At 46.1% G+C, this 20,056-nt stretch overlaps 1 protein-coding gene and 1 pseudogene across 4 annotated transcripts in view; both read right to left on the reverse strand.

Moving 5' to 3' along the window:
- LOC144509979 (rho guanine nucleotide exchange factor 10-like protein) overlaps positions 1-20,056 on the reverse strand; it is a 217,932-nt gene that overhangs the window by 73,516 nt on the left and 124,360 nt on the right. For all 4 annotated transcript variants that reach the window (XM_078239049.1, XM_078239050.1, XM_078239052.1 and 1 more), the window contains 7 exons: positions 18,868-18,976; positions 12,367-12,473; positions 9,483-9,560; positions 6,468-6,647; positions 6,095-6,211; positions 2,052-2,144; positions 590-760 (listed from right to left, as the gene is read on the reverse strand). In XM_078239049.1, coding sequence (XP_078095175.1) covers positions 590-760; positions 2,052-2,144; positions 6,095-6,211; positions 6,468-6,647; positions 9,483-9,560; positions 12,367-12,473; positions 18,868-18,976 — 855 coding nt within the window. The remainder of the gene's footprint in view (positions 1-589; positions 761-2,051; positions 2,145-6,094; positions 6,212-6,467; positions 6,648-9,482; positions 9,561-12,366; positions 12,474-18,867; positions 18,977-20,056) is intronic.
- Positions 4,754-4,927, reverse strand: LOC144510305 (U2 spliceosomal RNA; annotated as a pseudogene).

Consider the following 20,056-nt stretch of genomic DNA (forward strand, 5'->3'; position numbering starts at 1 on the left):
TCACCCCACCCCACCCCCCCCCAAACACACATCCCACCCCTCCACCCACTGGTTAAGACCACCTCACCCCACCCCACCCCCCACTACTAGCCGGTTAAGACACCCCCCACCACCAACTCACTAGCACCACCCCCCCACCTTGGGCACTGCCAAGTTGGCCAGCATGCCGGGGCAGTGCTTAGCCACTTGCCCAATCACCTGGGGCTTCAATGTCATCCGAGCCACCCCCCAACATGGCCATCATGACTGATCTCCATTTGTGGAGACCAGTGGTGATTCCCGCTGGCTTCCCGCTGCGCCCGAGTGTCAGAGAATCCCAGGAGCAGGGAGAATCTGGCTTAAAATTGGCAATTGATGTATTTAAATGGAGATCTGGGCGGGAACCAGATGATGTCTGGGTTTTGGGGGGGGGGGGGGGGGGGGGGGGAGGGAGGTGCAGGGAGAATCCCAAAGGGGTTCCTGCCAGAGCTAAATGTGCGAGGCCCTTCCCCTGCGATTGTCCGCCCCCCTCGTGGCCCCAGCACATGCAGTTGGCTCATGATCGCATGGGGTTGTATACAAACCACCGTCACTAATGGCGTCTCCTGACCTTGTTGAGGTTGCGATCCCCGACGCTCTTGGCAAGCTGCTGAATTTCCGTAATCTGGTCCACCACTCGCTTTTGCTCGTTGAGTTTCTCCGCCAGTGTTTCCAGCTCAGTCAGGGCGAGCTGCAACGAGAGCCGGTCAGGGTGTCCTTTGGGAGTATTCTTCAGCATGTCCTGGAAAGGAGCAGAGGGTGCGGTCAGAATGGGGGGAGGAAAGTAGCGAATATAGCAGCCTGATCAATATCCTGAAGTTAAAGATGGATCAATGATTCAGCTCAGACTCTTCAACAGAATTGGGGAGGATGATTGACAGGGAAACAAAGTCAATATAACAGAGCTTCAGCTACCTCTCAACCAGTTATTTTCCTTATATTCCAAAAGTAGCTCCCAGCTGTGTAGGACTTATCCGTAGGAAATAAGAACATCTCCAAAGTGTCTCAAAAGCACAAATTTATAGCCATTCCGTGGAGGTTAAATTTTAAATAATTAAATTTTATTTCCGCTGCAAAAAAAATATTGATTCCTTCTGGGCACAGCCAATGTTCGGCAACTATGTTTGGTGGGTATTACAAATCATGTAAAGATGCCAGGGTTGGACTGGGGTGGGGCACAGTAGGAAGTTTCACAACGTCGCACAACGTCAGGTTAAAGTCCCAACAGGTTCTGAGGAAGGTGCAGTGCTCTGAAAGCTTGTGATTCCAAATAAACCTGTTGGATTTTAATCTGGTGTTGTGAGACTTCTTACTATCACAAATGAGGCAGAGGCTTATTCTGTCTTCACTGGGAGGGTCACTCATTGGAGGTGTTTGGGGGTTGGAGGGGGGGGGGGGGGAAATGAAGTACAGAGAGGTGCACTGATGTTGGATTATTTCTTGACACATTTCCTTCTTCCATGATTCCAGCCCCGTTTTGAACAATTCCAGCCCATCAGGAGGAGGATGTGCAATTTCTCCTGCCAATCTTCCCCACTTATACCCCAAAAACTGCTGCCTTTAAATCAAGAGATCGACAACTCAGTCCAGGCCCGGAATTCAGCCGAGCATCCACGCGATCATAGAATCCCTACAGTGCAGAAGGAGGCCATTTGGCCCATCGAGTCTGCACCAACCACAATCCCACCCAGGCCCTATTCCCGTAACCCCTCATTTATCCTGCTAATCCCCCGACACTAGGATTAATTTAGCATGACCAGTCAACCCAACTTGCACATCTTTGGACTATGGAAGGAAACCGGAGCACCCGGAGAAAACCCACGCAGACATGGGGAGAATGTGCCGACTCCACAAGGACAGTGACCCAAGGCCGGAATTGAACACAGGTCCCTGGTGCTGTGGGCAACAGTGCTAACCACTGTGCCACCGCGCTGCCCCCTTACGCAGGCAAACGTTCAACAGGGAAGAGCTTGACGCTATTTTAATCTAATTAATTAGAACGTACAAGTTAATAGTCACAATCAAACCCTCACCTGAAGCAGGAGAATAAACTGCGGAAATCGTTGGATTGGCTTCACCATCAGCCCATAAAGTGTTATCCGGTCAGAGTTGGAGGCCTGTTTCCGCTGTAGAAAGATCAAACAAACTCAGCGATTCGCCGACCCATCAGCTGCTCAGAGTTCTGAACATGTAGCGTAACCCCAACTGTGGCACCTCCTGTACGTCCCAAAGAGCCCAATTCAATGGCACATTAACACTGGAGGTGCAACGATTTTAATCCGGCAACTGAGGTGGGCCTGGTTGAATAGGAACTCCCTGAAGGGCCTCCTTTAGGGAAGGAAATCTGCCGTCCTTACCTGGTCTGGCCTACGTGTGACTCCAGACTCTCAGCAATGTGGTTGACTCTCAACTGCCCTTTGAACAAGGGCAACTAGGGATGTGGAGATGCCAGCATTGGACTGGGGTAAACACAGTAAGAAGTTTAACAACACCAGGTTAAAGTCCAACAGGTTTATTTGGTAGCAAAAGCCACACAAGCTTTCGGAGCCCTAAGCCCCTTCTTCAGGTGAGTGGGAATTCTGTTCACAAACAGGGCATATAAAGACACTATTAGATTAAAATGTGTCTTTATATGCTCTGTTTGTGAACAAAATTCCCACTCACCTGAAGAAGGGGCTTAAGGCTCCGAAAGCTTGTGTGGCTTTTGCTACCAAATAAACCTGTTGCACTTTAACCTGGTGTTGTTAAACTTCTAACAATAAATGCTGGCCAGCCAGTGACACCCATGAATGAAACAAAAAAACTTCCACTGGTCTCAGTGGGAACAGGAAAAGAATTCCCTGATTAAGGGCCAAATTGATGGTCCAATCAGGGAGCCCCATTTTTTTGGAGGGAAACAGGAGTGTCAGTTCCTCTGGCACTCCGGATGTAGACTGCATACTGAGAACACTCTGTATAGTCTTGTTGGATCTTGGTTGGTGAAGGGACCTCCGTCTCCGAGGACTTCTTACAGTAGCACAACAGCCTTGTGTAATGTCCACATCATGCTGTGTGCTGACCACTCATCTCTCTCCACAAGCCAGTCTCCAAAACATGGAGATGGGGGACATTGATTCCCATTTTGTACTGGGACGGGGAATAAACTGCAGGACCTACAGTTTGATCGAATTTATTTTTATTATAGCCCTTTCCATTTCAGTCACTGGCGTGGGATCTTTAACATCCACTTGAGGGAGCAGATGGAGCCTTGGTTTAACACTTCACTCAATGGAATCACAATATAATTAATTGCTTCCAATAAAAGGAACAGAACATAATGGCACAAACTGGCTTACACATCCTATTCTTTGGAAGATTAATACAGGACATGAAATGTTTAACAACGTGTCATTAATTCATTTTTTTAAAAAAAACTGAGCAATAGGACACAGGCACTTTACAAACCGGCTGTTTCGGCTCTGACAGGACACCAAAAGATTGGATCTGCTGCCCCCTGGTGGAATAGATTCCCATGATGTGGAGATGCCGGCATTGGACTGGGGTGAACACAGTAAGAAGTCTCACAACACCAGGTTAAAGTCCAACAGGTTTATTTGGTAGCAAATACCATAAGCTTTCGGAGCGCTGCTCCTTCGTCAGACATTTCCACTCCATCTGACGAAGGAGCAGCGCTCCGAAAGCTTATGGTATTTGCTACCAAATAAACCTGTTGGACTTTAACCTGGTGTTGTGAGACTTCTTACGGAATAGATTCCCGGCATCCTTCACAGCAACATATAAAAAAGTAAAGTTTATTTATTAGTGTCGCAAGTAGGCTTACATTAACACTGCAATGAAGTTACTGTGAAAATCCCCCAATCGTCACACTCTGGCACCTGTTCGGGTACACCGAGGGAGAATTTAGCACGGCCAATGCACCTAACCAGCGTGTCTTTCGGACTGTGGGAGGAAACCCTGCAGATACGGGGAGAACGTGCAGACTCTGCACAGACAGTGACCCAAGTCAGGAATCGGACCCGGGTCCCTTGCACTGTGAGGTACCCCGCATTGGAGCGATTTAATTGAAATTTCATTGCCCCATTGCTCAAGACCACATTCCTTTTTAAAAGCAGGGGAGAAGTTCACAATTATATCCCTTGCTCCGAACAGATGAAAAAAAATGGAATAAAATTCTGCTAAGAACTCCCGTGGCCGGAAGCCACATAGAACAAGTCAGTTAGATTCTCCATCTGTGCTGATGAAGCCTCTCTCAGCTAAGCTGGCAATAGGGGGTACAACAATTAGCTTCAGCGCCCATAGGGCTAAGGGACGGAGGGCGGGTGGGGGTGGGGGTGGGGGGGGGGGTGTTCATATTAATTGTATCATCAGGGTTAAGGATAAAACAGGTGAAGGGGATAGATTGTGTGTCCTGAACACATATGGAAAGCAACTCCCCACCACCCGTCTCATTTGTGTCTAATTTGTTGACTTTTATTTTAAAAAGGGAGGTGCCCAAGTGGGAAGGTGTTGGTTTCGTCAACCCCCAAAAAACGTGGGTTCAACTCTTGCGGTAAACCACTGTTATGTTTTTTTTAAATACTTTTCCAATTCAATCAAATCAAATCCAATTCAGAGTCTCAACAAGTTGAGACATTTCAGATCCAGGCTGACAAGACAGGGCGAGAGACCAAACCACCCTGTCCTGGGCCTGATCTACATGAGCCAAGCTGATTGGAGAAGGGGGAGGTTCCTCCTCCAAGACTTGAGCTCATTTGCATCTTAGCCAAAAGGCCGAGATGCCGCTTTTAAAAATTGCTTCATATGAAACATATGAAGCTTCAGTGTAACCTAATGACCTCAACCAAGTGCGGCTGACCATGGGCTGCCGACCATACTACACTTGATCTTAGCCAAAAGGCCGAGAAGCGATGTTATGTTCTGATGACTGGACAGACCCCTACCGGTGCTGCCTGAGGCTCCTCCCCTGTTCACTGGGGTATAAAGGTGGCTGCTCCTCCCCTTCACCTCATTCTGGTCCGGTCCCTCGGTTAGAGTTTACTGTAGAGTTAGTTCCCTTTTATAGTTAATAAAAGCCTATTATTCCAGATTCCATCTCTGGGTATTGATAGTGCATCAACTCTCACCCATGCCTAGAAATACGGGATGGATTTAAGCGCCTTACCCTTGCCTTTTGTCTCTGCTCAAAACTATCTCTTGTGTGTCGACAATATCTGACAGTGCTCCACTTCCAATTGAAAAACCATAGAGAGGGGGAAAGTTGCTGGTCCACCCCAAGGCATCTGACCCAGCCCATGCTTCTAATTCAATAAGTTTCATCTTTTTTGTTGCAGTGCCTCACTAAGGGGCTGTTAATTGATCTATTAAAGGATGGCACGGCAGCAGTGGTTAGCATTGCTGCCTCACAGTGACAAGGACCCATGTTCAACTCCCGGCTTGGGTGACTGTCTGTTTGGAGTCTGCATATTCTCCCCATGTCTGCGTGGGTTTCCTCTGGGCGCCCCAGTTTCTTCCCACAGTCCGAAAGACGCGCTGGCTAGGTGCAGTGGCTATGCTAAATTCTCCCTAGTGAGGCGACTAGGGGATTTTCACAGTAACTTCATTGCAGCGTTAATGCAGTGACACCGATAATAATAAATAAACTTTAAACTATTTTTATTGATACTCAGAAAAGTATAGAAAGGGGACTGCTGAGACACTGAGGTGTTGGCAGTTCAGAGGCACAGGCATGCTGCATTCTGATAAACCTTCCATCGATAAAAGGACATGCATCTGTTTTAGACCAGCTTGACTGGAGACAGGTGGAGAGGAGAGAGAAGAAAATACTTGCCTCAATTTGCATTTTGATCAGTATTAAGTGACCCCTCTGGGCACGACGAAAGGAAACTTTTTTTTTTAAATTAGAAAAAAGGGGAAAAGAGTTATTTTTCATCTGTTTTCATGTTTGCAACCGTCATTCTACTCCTGAGTAGTTAAACCTTTAGAAGTATTTAAAAAGACACTTGGAAATAGAATGAATGGACGGGGGCAAAACGATTAGCTGCAGTGCAAGAAAGTTGCCTCTTGCACTTTAACTCACCTTCAGGAATTCCAGAAACGCTGGTTTGGTTAAACAGGCCTTCTTAATGAGCGCCATAGCATTGGTGAAGTTATTGACGTAGTCACTATATACATCCAACACCATAGATTTTGAGAACTGCAAGCAAATAAACAAACTCCAGAAAGTTACAGCCACAAGTGTTCACAGTTATCTGTCAACAAGATGTAACAAGTGCATTTCCCCACCTCAGTCATCAGTGATACCCAAGCTGGGCTCAGAGAGAGCAAGCAGCCCCCTGAAACCGGTCAGTGCTATCTCACTGCAGCCATTCCATTGCCAATGTGCTCTTGGATGGCACACCGAACTCGGGAGGGAGAGCTAGAGAACGGGAAGAAGCTTGGCGCACACTTACCGAAGCTACAAAGAGATCGCCAATTTTCTCCGTGGCATCCCACTCGGCCACCCGTGAAGACAGGGCGATCTGAAACATCGAGTGGCACTGGAGGATCTCTTTCAGGCGGTAAAACACCACCCGCAACTTCCTAATGCTCAGCAGCTTTGGCTCCGCCTCCAGCAATGGCTTCTTGTACTCCTGATGGGAAAATGAGGGAGAGAGAGAGAGAAAGTTCAGAGATCCCAAGGACAAACTTTCCGCTCAGCCAACACAGATCTATTATGGATTCAGTGCTCAGCACTGATACTATGGACAGTGCTAAACAGCAGCAGCTTTGTAAGCGGTCCCGACTGCAAAAGTGCTGAGTTTCCGAACACTGACAACACGGACTTGTTACAAACAATAGTTTATTCACTGGCTGAGCAGCTACTTCGTGCTTGCACTCCAGAGAGAACTCCCACCTTCCTGACACGTGATCCTTTTCGTAACCGCATCATCAGGTGGCCATTCCGTCTCCACCTACCTTGTTGCGTCATGTGACTCAGACTCCACTCAGTTTGCTAGGCTGTGGTGGACTGAGATTAAGTGCCATCCCTTCTGTTTTGTACTGTTGTCCAAGTTATAAGAATATGGTAGCATAGAACATAGAACAGTACAGCACAGAACAGGCCCTTCAGCCCATGATGTTGTGCCGAGCTTTATCTGAAACCAAGATCAAGCTATCCCACTCCCTATCATCCTGGTGTGCTCCATGTGCCTATCCAATAACCGCTTAAATGTTCCTAAAGTGTCTGACTCCACTATCACTGCAGGCAGTCCATTCCACACCCCAACCACTCTCTGCGTAAAGAACCTACCTCTGATATCCTTCCTGTATCTCCCACCACGAACCCTATAGTTATGCCCCCTTGTAATAGCTCCATCCACCCGAGGAAATAGTCTTTGCATGCTGCTAACTTTATGGGACTAATACACCCTGACAGTTTTGAGAATTGTTCCTTCATTCATTCACGGAATGTGGGCGTCGCTGGCAAAATCAGCATTTGTTACCCATCCCTATTTGCCCTTGAGGTGATAAACCACCTTCTTGAATCTCTGCAGTACGTGTGTTGCACAGTGTAGTGTGAGATTTTTGAATTTACATGGGACATACAGGAAAAAAAAAGAGGGGCCATTTGGCCCAAACAGTCCATGCTGGTGTTTATACTCCACTTGAGCCTCCTCCCATCTTCCCTCCTTTAAATCTACTTTTTATAGCTAATTCTTCGAGTCTCCAATGCATTCAAAATATTCACTTCCTGTGGTAACGAGTTCCACATACTTCCCTCATTTGAGTTAAAGATGGCCGCCAGTAATGATCTTCCCCATAAAGAGGATCCTGACTTTTTTTTTAAAAAGGGGCAAGACCAGGCTAACGTCAGTAACCAATCAGCATGGCAGTTGTCAGATTGTCTTGCGATGAAGGAAACAGTCCCATGCCATGCCAACACGGTTGACACTAAGTGACCATGTTTCGACAAACAGCTGGGCAGGAAGAGCAACACAAGTCAGCCTTGCCCCAACCTTGAGAATAAAATTATTTAAGAAGAATAGACATACCCAGCATCCAGAGCATGCACTAAAGTTCCATTAAAAATAGAACATTAGTATTGCTTCTATAGGTTTCTGCTCACTCTCCCCCCGCAAGGAAGGAGTTGAATTTGACTCAACAATCACCTGCATTGGCAAATTGGAAATTCACCCCATAGAAATTCACACATCCTGGCCCATTGTTCCGTGGCTGGATTAGTTCCAGCACATTTGCGAGTGGGCTTTGGACAGAAGCTTAGTGAATGACACAGGATGAAACATTGATTATTGTTGTATACAACCATTTATTTTCCTTAACAGACACTGAACATGTCAGTAGTCTGATACTACTGTCCAACGTTCTTGGTTAATCCATTGCCATTAGACCTCTACCCCACCAATTCTTTGTAACAGATAGTACTTTGCTCCCCAGCTATCGAGAAGAATGACCTCCTCCATTCAGGAGACTAAGGAAATTTGGCATGTCCACTCCGACTCTCACCAACTTTTACAGATGCACCATAGAAAGCATTCTCTCTGGCTGTGTCACAGCTTGGAATGGCTCCTGCTCTGTCCAAGACCGCAAGGAACTACAAAGGACCATGAACGAAGCCCAGTCCATCACTCAAACCAGCCTCCCATCCAATGACACTGTCTACACTTCCCGGTGCCTTGGAAAAGCAGCCAGCATAATCAAGGACCCCACGCACCCCGAACATTCTCTTTTCCACCTTCTTCCATCGGGAATAAAAATGCAAAGGTCGGAGGACACGTACCAACCGACTCAAAAACAGCTTCTTCCCTGCTGCCCACCAGACTTTTGAATGGACCTACCTTGCATCAAGTTGATCTTTCTCTACACCTTAGCTGTGACTGTAACACTACATTCTGCATCCTCTCCTTTCCTTCTCCATGAGCGGTATGCTTTGTTTGTATAGCACGCAAGAAACAATACTTTTCATCGTATCCCAATATGTATGACAACAATAAATCAAATCAAACCATCCCCCCCACCCCACAGATATTTCAACCACACACATGATGCCCCAACCAGAACAGAGAGTGCTGACTTGCACTGGGTAGAGCAAGCCACTCACCATTCTGCCTCAGCTGGATCAAATCTTTGGAACTCCTTCCCTAACAGCACTGTAAGTGTACCTACACCACATGGACTGCAGTGGTTCAAGGAGGCAGCTCATCACAAGCTTCTCAAGGGCAGTTAGCGATGGACAATAAATACTGGCCTCGTTAGCAGCACCAACATCCCATGAAACAATAAAAAAGTAATTATTAAACTTCCACACCAATCCTTTTGCCAGAGTTGCCACACCACCTTCAGAAATGCTGTGTTTACTTCTAGGATTATGCCTGGATAATGTTACGCTGTCTACTTTTGTTATTTATCCTTTACCCCTTCACAACCGAACAGTTAGCGTGACACACAATGGAATTCGGAATTCCTACCTGCAATATCCGCTTTAGAGACTCGACGTAACTCCGTTCGCTCTGCACAATAGAACTCAAAATATGCCTTCGCACAATCTGTGGGGTCAGATAAACAAATGTTCAAGTTCTACAATCAATGGGAGATCCTCCCAGAATCACAAATGACTATTACAATCTGCGTGCTACAGAGTTCATGACCGGGAACTGGAATCCGGGATAGAGGAATCGTGTAGCTAGTGGCAAAAGTACAAGGTCAAAAAAATGAGGGACGGAGAAAACACAGGAAAGTTGGAGCCAGTGAGGCATCAAAAAAATGCAGGAATCCATTATTAAGGAAATCTTAATGTATTTTCAAAAAACAACAGTATCAGACAAAGTCATCACGGTTTTACGAAATGGATTGTATTTTACAAATCGAGTCTTTTGAGGAGGTAACTAATAGAGTAGATGAAGGGGGACCAATAGATATAGCATACCTGGATTTCCAAACTGTGCATAGACAACAGGCAAGAAGAGCTCATGGAGTTGAGGGTAATATATTGGCATGGATAGAGGATTGGTTATCAGACAAGAACCATGAGTAGGCATCAACAGGGCATTTTCAAGCTGGCAAGTTATGACTAATGGAGTGCTGCAAAGGTCAGTGCTCAGACCTCGGCTATTTGAAAGCTAGATTAATGACTTAGACAAAGACAGAGTAATGAATCCAAGTTTGCCAAAGTACCAAAGCTAGTTGGGAATGTAAACTAAAGGAAGACACAGAGAGGCATCAGAGATATGGATAGGTTAAATGAGTGGGCAACAAGATGGCAAATGGAATATATTGTGTGGAAATGTGATGCTCTTCTATTCTGAGGGCCAAAGTGAATAACAAAATATTTTTTAAAAGGGGTGAAACTTGGTGGTGTTCAGAGAGACTTGGGAGGTGCATATACGAAAAGAACACAAAGTTAGTATCCCAGACTAGCACGGTAAGGCAAATCACATGTTGGCCTTTATTGTAAGAGGATTGGAATGCAAAAATGAAGAAATGTAACTACAATTATACGAAGCTTTGGCGAGGCCACATCGAGAATCCTGTGTGCAGTTTTGGTTCACATGTTTAAGGAAGGATATACAGGTCGCTTTATCGTAAATCCAAAAACCACACTTTGAACCTCAGTGACCTTTAACACGAGACACCTATTTGTTTGTTACAACCATTTAACTTATGATTTTTATGGTGGATGTGTCAAAAGAAACTTTAGGAATGCTGTATTGATTATGTAGTGATAGATCTTACTTATAGCGAGCCTGGGCTCTGACAGGGTACTATAATGCAAATAGACCTAGGCCTATATTAGGTGTCCAAAAACCAAAATGATCCGAAACCCAAAATGTCCCAAGTGTTTTGGACAAAGGGTACTCAACCTATACTTGCGCTGGAGGCGGTATAGCGATGGTTCGCTAAATTAGTTCCTGGAATAAGAGGCTGAGTAAACAGAGTCTATACTGCCAGCACTGCTGCCTCAGATCTGGGGACCTGGATTTGATTCTGGCCTTCGGTGACTGTGTGGAGTTTGCACGTTCTCCTCCTGTCTGCGTGGATTTCCTCCGGGTGCTCCGGTTTCCTCCCACAGTCCAAAGATGTGCAGGTTAGGTGGATTGACCATGGTAAATGCGTGGGGTTAAGATACTCTTTCAGAGAGTCAGTACACTCAGTAGGCCGAATGGCCTCCTTTTGCTCTGTAGGGATTCTATATTCTCTAGAATAACGAGATATTCGTGCAGCTATCTCATTTAAACATTCAAGATTCCAAAGAGGCACAACAAGGTAGAGGGAACCTAAAACAGAGGAGGAGAAATTCCTTCAAAATATTGTAAATCTAGAATTCCCCACTCAAGGGTTGCGGATGCAACATCACTGAATACATTTAAGGAAGAGATGGACTGATTTTTTGTCCCTCAGGGAATCGAGAGGTTGAAGCCCAAGATTGGTCACAATGATATAGAATGATGGAGGCGGCACGATGGGCCGGATGGTTGACTCCAGCCTCTACTTCTTCTGTTGTCATGCTTTTTTTGTTAAAATCAGGCAGATTGGTCTATTATCCAGAAGGTGGGATATGACAACCTTCAAAATGCACCAAGCCTCTCGATCGGAAATCAGAAGGACTCCAATAGTACCTGGAAAACCTCCAAACTGGACATCCAGAACCATCCAAATAAGCCACTATGACGATGATCATTGGGAAGGATGGTGGATGTAGAATAAAGGTTAAATCAAAAAAAAAGGGCAAGTGACCCTTCAACAATCAATTGAAGAGTACCATTGATGGAGAAGTGGAAAAAAAGTCACTTGCTTGTCCAAAATTTGCATTACCCAAGAGTATGGCTCAGCTGACATTTTCTTCCTCACACCCTACTTAAAAGCTGTCATTTCTTCCTGGATTATATTCCCCCAGTGTCTCCGTGGGTTTCCTCCCACAGTCCAAAGATGTGAATCTTAGGTCGACTGGCCATGCTAAATTACCCCTTAGTGTCCCAAGATGTGTAGGGGATTAGTGGGGTAAATACGTAGGGTTAAGGGAATGGGACGGGGAAGTGGGCCTGGGTATAATGCTCTGTCAGAGAGTCAGTGTAGACTCGATGGGCTGAAGGGTCTCCTTCTGCTCTGCAGGGATTCTATGATGGATCACTGTGCCACAAACAACAGCAGAAACACTTGCTGATCTTTCCCCTCTTCTTAATCACGGTGACCGAGACCAAATGTATTTCTTCCCTAACCACTGATCAGGCTAGCTTAACACAAGGTAGAAAGTCAGAACTGGGTGCCTTCCTGCCCCGTATGGCTCAGCTACTGAGCCATGCAGAAAGACAGACAACAACAAAAGAGGGTTGAAGCTTTATAAAGCGTACAGACCTGTTGGGGGGTGAGCCCTGCTGGCATGGGGCTAAGCTCTGGCGGCGGGTGTTTGGAGTCTGACACCTGAACATCCAGATATCCAGCATCATCGTCCTCATACTGATCTGGAGAAGAAACAAGATTCAAAATCACCTCAAACACAAAGCAAGCAAGACAATATTGTTGCATTCTTCATACAATGGAGGTATGAATAAGATGGAAGACATTTAAAAAATTAAATGGCATTCAACAAGGAGCAGGATACAAAGGATAAGATTGGAAAAGGAAAATACTTCACAGCTCAAGCTGGCACCTCTTCCCTCCCTTCGGGCAACGTTTAAAAAGCAACACAACAATCGCAAATATTTCAGTTCTGATAACAAATCTACACCTGAATCATTAATTAATTGGCTCCCTCCACAGATGTTGGGGGCGATTCTCCCAGCCCTCTGTGCTCCAACAGACATCAGGGGAGGCAGTTTAGCGGGCTTCCCGCTGGGGGCCACGGCCTCCCCGGCTAAGATTTCCAGCATAAGAAGTTACGAGAAGAGGCTGGATAGACTGGGACTTTTTTGTCTGGAGCGTAGGAAGTTTAGGGGGGGATCTTAGGGAGAAGTCTATAAAATAACGAAGGGCATAGATCAGCTAGACAGTCAATATCTTTTCCCAAAGGTAGTGGAGTCTAAAACTAGAGGGCATAGGTTTAAGGTGAGAGGGAAGAGATACAAAAGTGTCCAGAGGGGCAATTTTTTCACAGAGGGTGGTGAGTGAGTGGCGGCACGGTAGCACAGTGGTTAGCACTGCTGCTTCACAGCTCCAGGGACCCGGGTTCGATTCCCGGCTTGGGTCACTGTCTGAGTGGAGTTTGCACATTCTCCTCGCGTCTGCGTGGGTTTCCTCCAGTTTCCTCCCACAGTCCAAAGATTGCGGGTTAGGTTGATTGGCCATGCTAAAGAAAATTGCCCCTTAGTGTCCTGAGTTGTGTAGGTTAGAGGGATTAGTGGGTAAATCTCTGGGATATGGGGGTAGGGCCTGGGTGGGATTGTGGTCGGTGCGGACTCGATGGGCCGAATGGCCTCTTTCTGTACTGTAGGGTTTCTGTGGCTTCTAGTGTCTGGAACAAGCTGCCAGAGGTAGTAGTAGAGACGGGTACAATTTTGTCTTTTAAAAAGCATTTAGACAATTACATGGGTAAGGTGGGTATAGAGGGATATGGGCCAAATGCAGGCAATTTAGAGTCATAGAGGTTTACAGCATGGAAAAAGGCCCTTCGGCCCAACTTGTCCATGCCGCCCTTTTTTTTTTTGTAAAACCCCTAAGCTAATCCTAATTGCCTGCATTTGGGCCATATCCCTCTATACCCATCGTACCCATGTAACTATTTAAATGCTTTTTAAAAGACAAAATTGTACCCGCCTCTACTACTACCTCTGGCAGCTTGTCCCAGACACTCACCACCCTCTGAAAAAATTGCCCCTCTGGACACTTTGGTATCTCTCCCCTCTCACCTTAAACCTATGCCCTCTGGTTTCAGACTCCCCTACCTTTGGGAAAAGATATTCACTATCTACCTTGTCTATGCCCCTCATTATTTTAGAGACCGCTATAAGGGTCACCCCTCAGCCTCCTACGCTCCAGAGAAAAAAGTCCCAGTCTATTCAGCCTCTCCTTATAACTCAATCCATCAAGTCCCGGTAGCATCCTAGTAAATCATTTCTGCACTCTTTCTAGTTTAATAATATCCTTTCTATAATAGGGTGACCAGAACTGTACACAGTATTCCAAGTGTGGCCTTACCAATGTCTTGTACAACTTCAACAAGACGTCCCAACTCCTGTATTCAATGTTCTGACCGATGAAACCAAGCATGCCGAATGCCTTCTTCACCACTCTGTCCACCTGTGACTCCACTTTCAAGGAGCTATGAACATGTACCCCTAGATCTCTTTGTTCTGTAACTCTCCCCAACGCCCTACCATTAACTGAGTAAGTCCTGCCCTGGTTCAATCTACCAAAATGCATCACCTCACATTTGTCTAAATTAAACTCCATCTGCCATTCGTCAGCCCACTGGCCCAATTGATCAAGATCCCGTTGCAATCCGAGATAAATCCCTAAAAACCGTCAAGAAAGTTAAGTAAAAAAGGGCGGCATGGACAAGTTGGGCCGAAGGGCCCGTTTCCATGCCGTAAACCTCTATGACTCTACGTAATCAGCTCCGAAGCAGAAATGGACGCGGAACCAATTTCCATATGGGAATTGGGATTTAAACTTCATTAGCAGGCCCCGGACGGTATCCTTTGAGCCTGCAAGTCTCTTCCCCACCTCCCGCGCCAGGAGTGCTTCACTCCAGTGGGGTTTACTCCTGCTCCCCACTAACAGGGAATAGACAGCCGACCCTGCTGGAGGGAGCATAGGCCATTGAGGACCCCCCGCCCCGCAAGGAGGTCGGGGGTAAGGGCGGTGCCCCTTAGGCAGTGCCAGCCTGGCACCCCCAAGGGGCAAACTGGCCCTGCCCATTGGGCATTGCCAAGGCCCACTGCCACTCTGCACAAGGATTGCAGGCAGAGGGAAGGAGGACTGTGATCAGGGCTGCCGGGTGGAGGGACGGGGGTGGTGGTTGGAAGACCAGTGACGGGGATTTCCGGGGCTGGCCAGTGATCAGGAGGCTAGCAATGCAGGGCCACTGCATATGTGCCGATCTGTCAACGGACAGATCAGTGCATGCGCAGTGGCCCACTCAGCATTATGCTGCCGGCCTCTCGAGTGGGAACAGACCCCGCTCTCAGCTTTCCAGAGGGAATCCCGCTAGGGCACTCTGATGCACAGTCTGTTGGAGATTCACTCTGGAAATCACGCTGAAAGAACAGCGGGAGTTCCTCCCATTTTCCTGCAAATTGGAGACTTAGAATTTTTTTGGGAGAATGCTGGCTGCCATAGCTGACACATTAAGCGTATCCAACATTTTCTGATGCATTCAAATTCCTAAAATGTGCAGTTTCTTTATATAAAAAGAGATTCCTCGATTGGTCAACTGGATACACAGCCTGTTCTCCATGTCAACTGGAGCAACACTCAGTGGTATAGTCGACCTGATGGCCAAGGATGAGGAATTTTTGGTATCAAAAATTTTTTTAAATCAGTCAAGTTCCTGATTGTTCGTCATTGTGTTGTTCAGGTCCAAGATGGGCAAGGACAGAAGCCAGCCAATCGGCACACCCGTGTGGGGAGAAATTGGCTGCTGACGCTTGCTGGTGAAACTTGTAGGTCAGAATTCTACCACCTGCCCACCACGGAATCGGGTTGGGCAAGGGTCCGGCAATGGAAATCTCCGTTGACCTTGGGCGGGAATTTCCAGTCTCACCCAAGCGAGGCCATAAAATCCCACCCATTGATGAAGAATTGCAACTGTCAATGAAAACATCTCAATGCCAAAAATGACCAGCATGATTCAGCAATTAAAGAGAAAAAAGATAAATCTTACTATATTTAAAATGGTGACCACCTTGTTTCACTCACGCAAGCAGAAATGTACTGTAAATGTAACATTTCAAACTATCAGTTCCTGGCCGTCTATTTTGTAGTTAATGCAACTCAAAATGCAACTCCTAGTTACAATAGCACTGCAAGTGCTTCCCTAAAAGATGGACTTCTATTTCTGGAACCAGATTACACAAGGAAAACACTCATTGAAGCCAATCAGGAAACACACACTCTTGCAGGTTAGGTGACCCAGACACTGAAGGGTGCAGCCACAGCTTACTGAACAAACAGCGCTGGTGGAGACTGGAAGTTGGTATCTAGCACTGATGTACAGAGGGATCTTGGGGTTCAAGTCCATAGCTCCCTGAAAGTGGCCGCACAAGTAGATAGGGTGGTAAAGGTGTATGGCATGCTTGCCTTTATTGGTCTGGACATTGAGTACAAGAGTCACGATGTCATGCTGCAGTTTTATAAAACCTTGGTTAGGCCGCACTCAAGAGGATTGCGTTCAATTCTGGTCGCCACATTACAGGAAGGATGAGGCGGCTTTGGAGAGGGTGCAGAAGAGGTTTACCAGGATGCTGCCTGGATTAGAGGGTATGAGCTATAAGGAGAGGCTGGAGAAAGTAGGATTGTTTTCTCCCCCCCCCCCCCCCCCCCAGGAGTGGAAATGTCTAATACTAGGGGACATACACTGAAGGCGAGAGGGGGAAAGTTCAAAGGAGATGTGAGGGGCAATTTTATTTATTTATTTTACACAGAGTGGGAGGTGTCTGGAACACGTTGTCAGGGGTGGTAGTGGAGGCAGATACGATAGGGGTTTTTGATAAGCACATGAATATGCAAGGAGTAGAGGATTATGGACCAATGGCAGGCAGAAGGGATTAGTTTAATTTGGCATCATGTTCAGTACAACATCATGGGCCGAAGGGCCTGTTCCTGTGCTGTACTGTTCTATGTTCTTGTGGAAAAAAAATGTTAACTTTCTCACAATAAGTCAAATCTTTGACACTAGCCTTCATTCATCCATTTACTTTTCTAAATATGTGCTGGTTCGACTGGCACTATTTGCCTGTGGGTCACTTGCTCTCGACGACTGTTAATCTCATACAAAATGTGAAGTTAGTCTTCAGCGGTTGGGCAAAATTGGCAATAGTACATCAACAGCCCATTTTATACTGCGTTCAGTTTTGTTTTCCATTTTGTGCCCAGTGTGGAACAAGTTCCTTACTCACTATCATTTACTTGGTGCCACCATACAAAACCTATTTCACCCCAGGTGTCTTGAGGTTACTCATTCATGAAGGGCACCACAATGGAGCTTGATATCCCCTGGCTCCGGTTTCTACTCTGAATAAATTGTATATTTAAGGTGCTAACTGGCTTAATCATGCTCAACTGAGCTACTAGGTAGGGGGCAGGAGGAAAACCTCCGCAAATCGCTTAATATTTAAATCCTGCGACAGGCAACTGAAGGCTCTTTCCACTAGACCAAAGAGGGCTGAATGGCCTTTCGCACCACCTTGTGAACACATGAAGTTAGTCAGCTCTAGAGCACTCTTCAGAGGACACCCTTTAGTTCCTTTCCTAAAGAGTCTCTCTGGATAGCAATCAGAAATCCTGTTGCACTTACCTCATCTGGCCCAGAGTTTCAATACCATTTCTAACGTTGGTAGCTTCACCAGAACTGAGTGCTGCCAAGTTAGCTTATTTCTGGAATCTACCCTTACAATGCACTTTCCAAAGCGGCATGGTTAGCACTGCCATCTCACAGCGCCAGGGATCCAAGTTCAATTCCTGCTTTGGGTGATTTTGTGGAGTTTGCACATTTTCCCCCATGTCTGTGTGGGTTTCCTCGGGTGCTCCGGTTTCCTCCCACACTCCAAAGATGTGCAAGTTAGTGGATTGGCTGTGGTAAATTGCCACTTAGTGTCCCAAGGTGTGTAGGTTAGATGGATTATCCACGGTAAAAATGTGCAGGGTTACAGGGATAGGGCAGAGAATAGGACCTGGTTGGATACTCTGTCAGAGAGTTGATACAGACTTGATGGACCAAATGGCCTCCTACACTGTAGGGATTCTATTCTTCTATGAAATACAGCATTGGGAGAATCTCCAGCTTTTAAAAAAAATGGCTGCTTTTACTGCTGTAAATTTTGGTTGCCTTTAAAATTAGGTCAGTTTGGAGCAAAAGAGGGAATTATAGAAGATCTGAATATCATGTTTAACAGAACATTGGTCTTATGGAACAAGTTCTCAGGGAAGACAAATGATTGCACAAGGAAGCAAGTAGGCAAATGCTTGGTGAGGAAGGGGTTGAAGGATAGGGGTAGCACTAAGACAAATTAAAAGGGTGGTTTATTGAACCAACTGCTTCATATTGTTAAACACCTTCTACAGCATGACAACAATATTGTTAAACACCTTCTACAACATGACAACGGGCGGCACGGTGGCACAGTGGTTAGCACTGCTGCTTCACAGCTCCAGGGTCCCGGTTTCGATTCCCGGCTCGGGTCACTGTCTGTGTGGAGTTTGCACATTCTCCTCGTGTCTGCGTGGGTTTCCTCCGGGTGCTCCGGTTTCCTCCCACAGTCCAAAGATGTGCGGGTTAGGTTGATTGGCCAGGTTAAAAAAAATTGCCCCTTAGAGTCCTGAGATGCGTAGGTAAGAGGGATTAGCGGGTAAATATGTGGGGGTAGGGCCTGGGTGGGATTGTGGTCGGTGCAGACTCGATGGGCCGAATGGCCTCTTTCTGCACTGTAGGGTTTCTATGATTCTATGAACAATCCGAGCCCACCTTTCCTATCTGAGAAGATGCCAAAGTCCCAATGGTCAAGTTTTGACTCATTCGCAAATGTAGTCATTAAGATGCACACAGTCCCATAGCTTGTACACAATAACTATGAAACACTGGAGCAAATACACCTTTCTAAGAAGTCACTAGATGGAAGAGTGACATTTTCCCCACAATCTTGCTGGGAAGTAATGGTATTAATTCAAGAGCCCAGGCTGCAATTCAAACCAATAAAATACCTTGAGGCTCTCGCTTTTGAAGGAACGATACTTTGCGCATTACGGCATTTTTTGTCTTCTCCAGCCCGTCTTTAGTCCCATTTCTTGCCGCTTTCATTAGCTGCTGCATCTGGTGTGAGGAACAACATGACAATTAGTATGCATGCGCGTTAGAGCTGCCATCTTTCTACCAGAGACACGAATTACATTGAGGTTGCCCGTATCTGGAGAAATCACTCCTTCAGGTAATGGTTCTTTCACAAATAAAGCAAATTTCAAGCAGAATTGGTCCGACAATGAGTTTCTCAAAAAAAAAAAATCACAAAAGGTTCAGAGTCCAGCAAATCATTTCTGGCTTCAGATTTCTCTCACCAACATGTTTTTCCTCTACTTTATTAAAATTATTTTGACCATTGCTCCTTTACAGAAACAAGGAAATAAACATTAGAACATAATAACTAGGAGCAGGATTGGCCATCTGGCCCCTCGAGCCTGCTCCGCCATTCAATAAGATCATGGCTGATCTTTTTGTGGACTCAGCTCCACTTACCCGCCCGCTCACCATAACCCTTAATTCCTTTACTGTTCAAAAATGTATCTATCCTTGCCTTAAAAACAATGAGGTAGCCTCAACTGCTTCACCGGGCAGGCAATTCCACAGATTCACAACGCTTTGTGTGAAGAAGTTCCTCCTCAACTCAGTCCTAAATCTGCTCCCCCTTATTTTGAGGCCATGCCCCCTAGTTCTAGTTTCACCCGCCAGTGGAAACAACTTCCCTGCTTCTATCTTATCTACTCTCTTCACAATCTTTTATGTTTCTATAAGATCTCCCTCATTCTTCTGAATTCCAATGAGTTTAGCCCTAGTCTACTCAGTCTCTCCTCATAAGTCACCCTCTCAACTCTGGAATCAACCTAGTGAATCTCCTCTGCACCCCCTCCAGTGCCAGTATATCCTTTCTCAAGTAAGCTCAAAAGATCCGAATACACATTGTGAAATCAAAACATTTTGCACCATTGTCCACTCTAATTTTATTATTTTCTAAGACCCACAATTTCCATCATCACACAACTTCTATTTCTTATGATCTTAGACCATTCGGCCCATCAAGCTTCCTCTGACCATTCAATAAGATCATGGCTGACCAGATTGTGGCTTTAGCTCCACTTTCCTCATTGCACCCATAACCCTTCGCTCCCCCATAGATCA

The sequence above is a fragment of the Mustelus asterias genome, chromosome 22, assembly GCF_964213995.1.
Source record: "Mustelus asterias chromosome 22, sMusAst1.hap1.1, whole genome shotgun sequence".
Taxonomy (NCBI): Eukaryota; Metazoa; Chordata; class Chondrichthyes; order Carcharhiniformes; family Triakidae; genus Mustelus; species Mustelus asterias.